This window comes from Misgurnus anguillicaudatus, chromosome 16 (assembly GCF_027580225.2).
Source record: "Misgurnus anguillicaudatus chromosome 16, ASM2758022v2, whole genome shotgun sequence".
Lineage (NCBI taxonomy): Eukaryota > Metazoa > Chordata > Actinopteri > Cypriniformes > Cobitidae > Misgurnus > Misgurnus anguillicaudatus.
Window position 1 is genome coordinate 31,409,973 of NC_073352.2, and position 12,144 is coordinate 31,422,116.

General features: G+C 35.7%; 1 protein-coding gene across 1 annotated transcript; it reads left to right on the forward strand.

Moving 5' to 3' along the window:
* Positions 1-174: 174 nt before the first annotated feature.
* On the forward strand, positions 175-9,699 carry cox18 (cytochrome c oxidase assembly factor COX18). Its single transcript, XM_055178350.2, has 7 exons — positions 175-327; positions 881-1,298; positions 3,266-3,366; positions 5,162-5,328; positions 5,734-5,849; positions 7,866-7,973; positions 9,352-9,699. The coding sequence occupies exons 2-7, from the start codon at positions 894-896 to the stop codon at positions 9,517-9,519; spliced, it is 1,065 nt and encodes a 354-aa protein (XP_055034325.2). The 5' UTR covers positions 175-327; positions 881-893; the 3' UTR covers positions 9,520-9,699.
* Positions 9,700-12,144: the final 2,445 nt, after the last annotated feature.

The window sequence follows — 12,144 nt, forward strand, 5'->3', positions numbered from 1 at the left end:
CCTGGTTTATTTAAGTTAACTGAGAATTATATTCGTAAGTCATATGCAAATTACAACAATTTACGATTAACTTAGAATAACAGTCAAATTTATAATTGTTAATATTCTAAAATAAGACAGTCTTGATGACGTATGTATCCTACGAATGTGACCTCCGTAGGCTGCAGCTTTCAGTCGGCCATCGTCGTGTGACGTCATATTTAAGCGCCTTCTCGTGCTCTGACAGTACGAATGAAATCTGTACAGTTGCATACAGCGAAGAATATTTGTCTCTGACCATACATCGCATAAAAGATGTGATGATTGAAAATTTGAAAGTGCCAAAAGGTGAGCATTTTTGTTATGTTACTACCAGTTGACCAGCAAGCAGTCAGTTACTACAACCTTATAGGTAATAAAGGTTAAAAGTGTTATCATTGACGAATATGTTTTATATTTATGCGTAAATGTTGGTATTTCAATGGTGTTTTCTAACCAACATTTTCACGTTTGTGTGATCACATGTAAAAATAATGTGGTAAATAATATTATTGTGTTAGCTTGACATACTGTGGTAAAATGACTAAATAATACTGTAGTGTAATTGAACCTTACCATAGTAAACTTTAAAGTATATTACACTATAGTTAAAACTACAGAATACTGTGATATACGTTATCAAACTATATTACTGTAAAATATTACAGTAAAAAAATCAAAATGTGAAGTAATTGATTTTTTGTCACAGATGCCATCATGTGTTTCTTACTTTTCATGTAAAAAAAATGTGACAGAGAAACTAAATCTAAAGTTAAATGTATTAAATAATTCTTATGAATAAATAAGGAGTTTAGATGCAAACCCCTAAGTGTGTCTGACATATTTTCTTGCATTTTTTTAGACATTAACACAGCATGATGTGGCTGAAGCTGGCCAGGTCATCCTGGCAGATATGTCGCCATGACAACCTAGTGATGCTTAGACCCCACATCAGAAGTTTATCTCAGGGCTCCCTCAACCTGGACCTCAGAATTCAAAGCAACCAGCCTTTCTGCTCCAAGTCACCACTGTTAGGTGCCCATCGCTCCTGCACGCTTGCTCTGGGTCTTCAGCACAGAAGAACTGTGACCACAGCTAGACCAGGCTGGTATGAAAGCATTGCTGAATCCACTCCCGTGTGCCTCACAGAGAAACTCCTGGTGTCCACACAGGAGATTACTGGACTGCCGTGGTGGGCCAGCATCATTTGCACCACGCTGGTTCTGCGCACTGCCATCACACTTCCCCTGGGCATCTACCAGTCGATCATCATCGCAAAGGTTGTATCAGGAGCTGCTACAGTTGTTACTTTAAAGCGAGAATTAGCAGCTTGGTCAAAGCATAGAGCAGATGCAAAAAATCTTGTTAGTAATGATGTTGTTTTATGGTGCATTTGCCATTAAACACTTTTTTTTTTACATTCAACATACACTGTCAGAAAAAATGGTCCCAAGCTGTTATTGGGGCAGTACCCTTTAAAAAGGTACCATTTTGGTACAGATATGTACCAATATGTGCTAATATGCACTCCTTGGTACCAAAATGTACATCTGAGTTGGTAAGATAATAAATAATGTGACAGATTTATATATAGAAAATATATAAATTATGTAATGTGCAAAGACTAAAATGTATAATATTGTATATTTTAATGCTGAGAGCACATTGAAAATCTAAGATTTAATTACGATGTACTATAATACAAATTCATTATAAATATATGGGGCATTCTATAAATTCGGTGCTTTTTCAAGTTAGAAAAATGAAAAAAGCTTAATTAAAAAAAATTATAATAATGTATATGTATGAATTAAAGACATTTTTAAATGACAAAATCTCCTAATTCCTGGAATTAATGTCACTGGAATATACCATTTATATTTTACAAGGTTTTTTGTGAGGGTAACAGGGCTCTAATTAAATCGGGGACACACAATAAAATTATTTATATTTTATAAAAAACAATAATGTATATTTATGCTAAAACATTGCTTAAAAAAGACTATATTTAGAACAATATGCAAATGTGATTTCTGTATCATTTTGCATTCAATTTGCATATTAAAAGTCCTGTTGAAAAAGAAAAATCATTGCAAGGGACAGGCCAAAAACCTTACCCTTATCAGAATAAACGCTATTTTAATTATATAAAATAATATTTGACTTTACATTTGTGTAATATTGATGAAACAATACACATTATTTATATGTTTTTACATCACAAATGTATTTGTTGTTAGAGTACTTCTATGTCTGATTATTATTATTTATTTATTTTGGACGCAAAAGGCACTGATTTTATGGAATATTTTCCAAAAATAAATTTTTCAGTTTAATTTATCAGTCAAATCATTTTTCTTATATAAAGGTAATTTGTAATGACACATTTTGCATTAAATTAGATTTTTTCCTAATGGTCTCAGATGTTTGGATCCCACCGTACTTTAATTTGAAAAAAAAATCAAGGAATATTACGTTTGCCTCTTTAACATGGCAGTGCTTTACAATTGCTTATAATGCAAAAGTTACGGTTCCAGACCCTTGTCATGTGAATGTGTTTATTTATGTGTACTTTGTAAAGGAGGTAGATCTAGAGGTCAGCAGATATAACAGAGTAAACACTAGACATCATGTTTCTCATTAAGCATCTCTCCCAGCTGTGGGATATTTTCTTTTCTCAAGTATGAGGAAGATTGAAGGAATGTTGCCCTCCCTTTTCCTTCCTCACTGATGTCCCATAACATGAGAACATAATCTCCATCATGTCTCTCATCTCTTTAAATGTGCATTTTTAATATCTTAACTCTATTAATATCAGAGATTCACTCAACCAAGTCTGTTGTCTGTTTCAATTACAGTTCTTGATTGATCAAAACCATTTTATAGTCATGGAAAAATGTGTGTGGGTGGTGATCTCTAAAGAATTTACCCACACTCTAAAAATGGTAACCGTGAGTTATAATAGCTCAGCCATTGGGTCATTTTGAACCCAGCTTTTGTCTAATATTTACCTAGTATGGGTTAAAAACCACCCAGACATGTTTAGTGTGCAAATTTATCAAAAGCCAGAAAATTATTTGTTTTCATTTCTATAAATGAAAACACTTGTCCCACTAGACTAGACTAAGGTTAGATCCTTAAGGTCCTTGTCCGGTTTTGAGTTACTGGTTTCATATGCAATATTTTGGCTGGGCTTGAAAAAGAGGTCAGGCTGGAGAATAACACAATGTCCTTTTGTCTCAGCTAGGTTGAAGCTTTGCAGAAAGAGATTGCAGAGTTCGCTCGCCAGTTAAGCTTTGAGATCTCTGTGAAAGCAAAAGAGAAGGGCTGGTCAGAGAAAACATGCAGGTTTGGTCATTTTAAGAAAAATTTTGAAGGAATTAATTTTGTTCATTTTGTTAAAAGTTGATTTTTCATACTTTGTTTTTATATAGTTTATATATTTTATTTTAAAAAACGTTGCCAGTCAACACCAGCATTTTTTATGATTTCACAAAAGTTTAATGCCTTCCTGAAATTTTTCTTCTATAAAAATAGAAACGTTTTTTTGTTTGTTTGTTTGTTTGAAACCAAAGGGTCTGTTCTTTCATTTGATATATTGTACATTTCACCCTATCTTAATTTGTTCTCGTTTTATCACCTCTCAAATATGGGTAGGTTTTTTCAAAAATACAAAATAATGTGACTTTTGTTAGTGATCAGATTCAGATTTAAGATCAAAGTGTTTTATAAGTTGGGTAAAAGCGCCACCTAGAGGATAATAGCGGAAATATAGATTGCTGTAAAAACTCATCAGGGAAGCGTCATTGGCAGGGAAGCGTTTTGTCTTGATTGACAACATAACAAGTTAAAGGGCTTTCAACTAAATTCTCTAAGTGCATAAATAAAGAGGTGCGTATGTCGGATTTCAGTTGTCGAGCTGCAAGAATTTTTATCCGGTATTAAATTTATTGAAAATTGGCAGAATTATATATTTTTTTTGCTTTTAATTTCTTTCAGCGAGTGAAGAGTGACTGGAGACTTTAGCTTTTTACCAAAAAGCTTGCATGTTTTGGAGCATAAAATTTCAATGAAATTACTAAAATTACATTTGTGAAAATAAAGCATTTCAGATACTGACTATTAACCTTTTCATTGCCGTTAACTATTTCCCCTCTTTTCATAAATTAAGAGGAAACCTTTGCATGAAAAAACGTGTTCCCGAGGAGTTTTTATTGTAATCTGTAATACCGCGGTTGTCCACTAGGTGGTGCACTTACCCAATTTATTAAAAATGAAGCAAAAAAAATGATTTACTAATTTTAAACTCTGTTTATGTTTTGATAAATGAATCTGATCTCTGACAAAATTCCTCCACAAAAATGCAATTATTTCAGCTTTTTGCTAAAAAAAAATCAGTATTTTTAAGGAAAATACCCATATTTAAGAGTTTAAAGACGGTTTCATCGGATGCACGTGCGCTGACGCGATACACGTCTGGATCCAAACTTTACTTTCCGGTTTTGTTTTTTTAATGGTCTGACTAGTTGCTAAACTGATCTCTTGAACAAATGCCTCGTCGAAAATAACAAATGTTTTGGTTTCCTAGCTAATCTATGTGTTCTTGTTTTGCTTGTTAAACTACGTTTAAAGAACTTTGTTGCTATTTATTGTTAGCGGAGTTCCCAGAAGTTACGTGCGGACCACGACAACCGCTTGTTTGTTACTGCTGAAATCATCTATAAGTAGAGAAAAAATATAGATAGGATGAAACGTTTTTCCCCCGTTTCTTTGTTTGTTTAAAAGCAGATGGTCTGTTTTTTTTTTCATTTGATATATTTGTAAGTTTATATATTTATAAAACACATTTTTCCTGGAACCTATTTTGTGAAACGTTGGTGAAAATCACAAAAAAATGTTGTCGGGCAACTTAAAAAAAATAAAAAATTGGAGGGGAATGAGTTAAAATGAATCTACTGAACCTAAATATAGTTGATAAAAAAGCTCATTTACAAGAAAGCATCTCTTAAAAGTTATCATAAGCCTTTTAATTACTAAGTGTTTGTTCAGGTCAAATTTCTCTGATAACATTCATTGTCTATTAAACTAACACCTGCTGGATTCTGTTGTGTTAACTCTTTTCTTGCTTTAATGACATCTGCAGGTTTCAATTTAAGAAGAATCTGAAGCGAATTGTATCTGAGCTGTACGTCCGTGATAATTGCCACCCATTCAAGGCCAGTTTGCTGGTCTGGGTACAGCTGCCCATGTGGGTGTGTTTGTCTTTGGCCCTGCGTAATCTCAGTCTGGGAATGGGACATGTTCCTTTTGGTAAGTTGCATCTGTTGGTTTAAGGCAACTCCAGATACTCTAATTGTGTGAAATAGCCCCCTAAACCCTTACATTTTGCATGATTTGAAGGGACAGCCATTTTGTAGTAGTGTCCAAAATTATAGTGGACATTATCAAGTATGCTTATTCAATAACTGGTATACAACCAGGAAGTGTTACCACTTCACAGTAAGGCGTGTGATGGCACCTGCAGCGTTTCCAGCGTTAGTGTCCGAATTCACTTATTTGTATTTATTCACTTATTCAAGTGCACTATAGTAGTGAACTAATGAGGAAATGGGGTTATTTTGGACACAGTCTCATTCTTTATTCTCAGTGAATGTAACATGATCATTATCAACAGCACTGAGACCTCTAACATGCATATTTTTGCACATTTCTTAGCATCTGATGCCTTGCTGGCGACAGGAGGAACTCTGTGGTTCCCGGACCTCACGCTTCCCGACTCTACCTGGATCATGCCTGTTTTTCTTGGCCTCATTAACCTCTTAATCACAGAGGTCAGACAGATGTCCACACCTGAACTTTCTCAAGATCAACCTAAAACATAGCCTTTGATTTGTCTATCACAGAAAAACTTTGGGAAGTTAAGTTTAGATGGTGAAGGATATTTAGGTTTCTTATTTTGAACCTTTAGTTTGTTATTATTACTCTTGATTTGTTATTTATCAGCACTTATTTAGATCCTTTATAGCTTATGTGCATAATAGATTTTAGTTTTGTAATGTGTTTCCTTTAGAGCATTGTGCAAAGGTTGTGGGTTTGATAGTTGTTTTGTTTTTAGATAACATTGATAATTTATGCATATGGCCGACACTTTCATCCAAAGCAACTTATAGTACTTTACAAGGCATACATTTTTATCAGTATGTGTGTTCCCTGGGTCCGAACCATAGACTGTAAAAAATATAGACGTAGTGTCTTTTTGTGTAGTGTAGTTTTGTGAAGAGCTTTTTTGAAGCCAATAGTAGGCGGAGCTTGCCGTCGCCATCTTGGCTGCGCATCACTCGCAGATAACCAAAAATGGGTAAAGAGGCGGGATGTGTGTGAAGCTGAAATGGTTAGTTGCTGAAACCACGCCCCCTAGCTCGACTCTAGTGACAGCAGTGGCAGTTCACCCGTCACTCAAGTGACAACGCCCTTAATTATGCAGAACTTTAAAGGATTAGTCCATTTTCTTTAAAAAATACAGATAATTTACTCACCACCATGTCATGCAAAATGTTGATGTCTTTCTTTGTTCAGTCGAGATAAATTATATATTTTATATAAATATTATATAAATATATTTTCTCATTTTAATGGACTTTAATGGACCCCAACACTTAACAGTTTTAATGCAGTTTAAAATTGCATTTTCAACGCAGCTTCAAAGGGCTCTAAACGATCCCAAACGAGGCATAAGGACTTATCTAGTGAAACGATTGTCATTTTTGGCAAGACAAATAAAAAATATGCACGTTTAAACCACAACTCTCGTCTTCCTCCGGTCATGTGACGAGCCAGCCCGATCTCACGCAATACGTCATCAAGTCAAAAGGTCACGGATGATGTATCGAAACTATGCCCCAGTGTTTACAAGTGTGGAGAAAGAGGACCGTTCCGACGTTGTTATATGTGGAATGATGCTAATTAATGTCTTTGTGTCAGTTTATTGTGTAAAATGGTTCGCAAATGTGCGTTTCATATATGTAACACATGACCTTTCCACGGCATTACCCAATTACGTGAGGTCACACTGGCGTGTCATAGGACCGGAGGAAGACAAGAAGTTGTACTTTAAAAGTGCATATTTTTTATTTTTCTTGCCAAAAATGACAATTGTTTTGCTGGATGGGACCCTAGTGCCTCGTTTGGGATCATTTGGAGTCATTTGAAACTGCAATTTTACACTGCATTAGAGCTGTTACATGTTGGTGTCCATTAAAGTGTCCATAATCCTGGAATGTTTTTCTCAAAAAACATAATTTTTTCTCGACTGAACAAAGAAAGACATCGACATTTGGATGACATGGTGGTGAGTAGATTATCTGTTTTTTTTTTTTAGAAAATTGACTAATCCTTTAAGGCTTAATATAATTTAAACGGATGAGTTACAAAAAAATTCACCCATCTCACAATTGTCATGAAGGGCAAAATTAGCTATAAAGGTCAAAAACACTTTTTATACCAGGCTGTAAACATATATTTATTTCTGCTGTAAAGTTGGGAATTTTTAACGTGGGGGTCTATGGGAATTGACTCCCTTTTGGAGCCTCTAGTGGCCAGTTGATGAATTGCAGTTTAAGTCACTTCTATATCGGCTTCATCAGAGAGATCGGAAGGTTGCCCGTTGATTCGAACCCATGACCTTTTGCATTGCTATGCAATGCTCTACCACTGAGCTATAAAGGAGCATAAACACCTGCATATTCCTTATAAGATTCACCTGTTTAAGCATTCTTGTCATACCAGTTGATGTTTGTTTGTTTGTTTTTAAATTCACTCTCAAGATGATTTTTTTTTTTCGCATCCAGATCTTCGCCCTGAGACAAATAGAGCCTTCAAAGTTCCAGAAGTATGTGACCAACTTCATAAGAGGAATATCTCTGGTGATGATTCCTATAGCCGCCACAGTCCCGTCAGTAAGTTCAGCCATTATCTGCTCCTTCATCAGTCTACAGTAACTTCATGTAAAGCGTATGAGGGTCTGGATCAGGCTCTGGCACGTATGACATCACGTTTTTAAGAATAGACAACAATGGCACGTTATCTGGGTCTGTCTGTACCGACGCAGATATACCCCTTATTGCCCACTGCTTTGAGGCTTTTGATCACGTTATAAAAGGGCCAAGGGGTTGTGTTTCTGAGACCAGCTACAAAAAAGGAGATGTTTTTAACTTCTCCAGCAGATGTACAAATCGATGTCTCGTACTTATCTCGCTCTATTTCTGTTGTGTCTCCCATGATCTTACATAAGAGCGGTGAATGAGAAATCTCTCAGTATGAGAACGCTTCATAAAAACATTCTGAATTCAGTTTAGCAAAATTTAAAGGGGACATATCATTAAAAATCTGACTTTTTCCATGTTTAAAAAAATTGGGTCCCCAGTGCTTCTCTCAACTTAGAAAATGTCTAAAAGATCAATCCAGTAACTTAGTTTTTGTAAACCATTCTCTGCAAGCATGTGAAAAAATAGATCATTGAAATGTGTCTCCCCTTGTGATGTCAGAAGGGGATTCTATTATAAAAATACAACCTCTTAATGTAAACTTTCCAACCATGACACTGCCATTTAGTGCAGAAAGAGAGAGAAAATATTTGACAGCACAATTTAGTTTCAATTTCAACAAACCACTATTATGGCGATCAGTGTTTTTATCAGCTCATTTGCATTTAAAGGACAAACCCAAAAACGGCACATTTTGCTCACACCTACAAAGTGGAAATTTAAACATGCTATAATAAATTATCTCTGTGGCATTTTGAGCTAAAACTTGACATATGTACTCTGGGGACACCAAAGGTTTATTTTACATCTTAAAAAAGTCAGGTCCCCCTTTAATATACAATTATTTTCATTTGCAACACAACAGAACCAAACAATCCAATATATAATCATATTAAAGGTGCAGTGTGTAATTTTTAGAAGAATCTCTTGACAGAAATGCAAAATAATATACAAAACTATATTATCAGGAGTGTATAAAGACCTTTTATAATGAACCGTTATGTGTTTATTGCCTTAGAATGAGACGTTTTTATGTACATACAAAGAGGGTCCCCTTACATGTAAGCCGCCATTTTTCTACAGAAGCCATTAACGGACAAATTTCTTTACTAAGTTGTCTCCGAAGATGACATGTTTGTCCGGTGGCGGCTACCGTAGCTTCTCTATGTGTTTCAAAAGCAAGGGGACTAAGCCGTTGATTGCAATTCGCAACCTCACCACTAGATGCCGCTAAAATTTACACACTGCACCTTTAAATCTCTCTATTTATTTCTCTCTCTTTCTCTCGTAGTCTATGTCTCTGTACTGGCTCAGCTCAAGTTGTGTTGGGTTGGGACATAACCTGCTCATGAAGTCCCCTCGCTTCCGGAGTATCTGCCGGATCCCTCCGACGCGCTCCGACTCGGAATCTCCATACAAGGACATTGTAGCTGCCTTTGTGGCCAAATACATCAGATAGATGAATGCGGAAAAATTCATCTCACATTCACCATGTGGACATCTGCATATGTATGATTAATGATCTACCGTATTTAAATATGACATGTTTATACAGGAAGTTATTTATAAAAAGACTCTTCCAATGTGTAGTAGGATTTTAAGATGCCATTGAAATGATAAACAAGTCTCTTTTGCTGTTTGATGTTGTCACTGTGCTCTTGTCTTCCGATGATGTTTTGTACAAGTCATTGCAGGGTTTTTTAACTTTTCACTAGTGGGCAGGTCAGAAATTTTAAAGTAAGTGGACCTCAATGTCTACTCTCAAATTACATACTCAAATGGATTACATTATGTTTTTTGAGTCATGGATTGAATCAAGCTAAGAAGGGGTTGGGGGGAAATAAAACAAGAACAAATCAAGAAATTACAAGTATATGAAAATAGAAATGATCAAAGTTATAAATAAAGTAATGTCTAACAATTGTATATTTAGGTACAGAAATAGAATCAAATGAATATTAGCACTGTCTTCATGCTATAAATTAAATATAATACATCTTTTTAAAGCTACAGTAGTGAATTACCTTTGTCTTCTGTTGTTTGTTTAACATAATGACACAAACATAAGCACAATTTTTAAGGGTACTGCCACTTTAAGACCGGATAAGCACAGATCCATATATTGCTACTGCCCAGTCTCACGAAATTTCGTTATAAAGTCACGTATTTTTTTTATTCTTTTTTCTTGATCGTATAACGAATTCCTGTTTTCGTGTGATTATCACGTATTGGTTACTCGACTGTTTTGTCCTATTTTCTTACCATTGTCGCTTCGGTTTAGGGTAAGATTAACTCTAACCCTAACGCCAGGTGACATATAAAAAAATTAATCAGAAAAAATAGTATAGATCAATATATAAAGTGACATTCTAATGCAAGCACCAAATCTAACCCTAAACCGAAGCGACACTTTAATAAACAGGAGAAAACACCGAAAAATTGATAGACAACATAAGCAGCAATGTACAGTGCCAAGATTAATTGCGAGCGTAGTAATAATGTAGCGTATAGAAGAGCCTGTTAAGTTAAAACAACACTAAAGAGTTTTTGCTCTTTGCTCCCCCTACAGGTTGGAAGCGGAATTGTCCATTACAACTGTCGTAAATAATTTAGCCTACTGCAGCAAAACTGGCTCTGATTGGATTGAAGGTCTGCCGTTAAGCAAGTTTTTGTAGTTTTTACTCGAACTACAGGAGCGCGACCCAACGGTTGGAAACTTCTTTAGGGCAGGTTTTGGCCGATAGAGGGCTGCAAAGTGAATGTGAAAGTGCCGTTCACCTTGTTTCGAGTGGATGAACGATTTTTGGAAACGTTATTTTAAGGTAAAAAAACTTGGTGTTGCTTTAAGCAAATGTCAGCTGACTCCCTAGGGGTTGAAAAAACTCCTAGGAGAAAAAAACTCCTAGCTTTTTTAGTCGGGGAAAAAGTCCTAGGAGGAAAAAAACCTTGAGAGAGAGCAAGACAAAGCTGATTCAAACATTCATATGTAAGGTTTAAACGCATGCAAATGATAAAATGTATTTATTTAGCGATTATTATTAAAGGGGTCATAGCGTGAAAAAAAATTAATGTTAAAGTGTTATAATTGGGTCCCCAATGCTTCTATCAACCTAGAAAATGTGATAAAGATCAACCCACTAACTTGGTTTTGGTAAGCCATTTATTGCAAGCATGTGAAAAATTTGGTTGTTCAGATTTCGCCTGTTTTGTGAGGTAGGTAAGGCGAATTACAATAATACCGCCCCCTTTATCTGGACTATCCAACCACAACACTGCCATTTAGTGCATAAAGAAAGGGAGAGAAAATAATGCTGCGTTCCAGGCAGGTTTTTGAGCCAGTAAATTACGCCTTCAAACCCCGACTCACGACTTTGTAGCGTTCCAGGCAAGTCACGCCAATCTACCTGAGCGCAAGGAATTTACGTCACCTTAACATGTCCATGCGGTGATATACTTTCAGGACATACTTATTGTTTTAGACACATAACACTGTGTAATAGATAATCGTGTGTATTATTTACTATTATTGTGATATTATTATTAACTTGACTGCAATGTTATATTGTCCTTAAGTGTATTCCCACCGTGTACCACTTGCAGAAACACTGCATCCATGGGGGCGGCCATTGTTGTTTTGTACGGTTTCGCGTGCTATGTGACATCAGAGCTCGGAACTGGGAGTACATCGATCTAGTACGAGTTCACGGGTGTGAAGTCACGGGTTTGACTGCAGTTCCAGTGCACTCTCACGGGTAGAAGGTTGGAAAAACACGGGTTACATGTTGCCTGGAACGCTGCACAGCACAATTGAGTTTCAATTACAACAATCCATCATTGTGATCAGTGTTTGCATATTATCTGCTCATTTGCATTTTAAATGACACACCCAAAAACGGCAGACTTTTGCTCAGGCCTACAAATTTGCAATTTTAACATGCTATAATAAATTATCTATATAGTATTTTGAGCTAAAACTTCACATACACACTCTGGGGACACCAAAGACTTCTTTTACATCATAAAAACAATTCATAATATGACCCCTTTAAAGCGATTATTATTAAATTTATGTTCGATTTTTTGC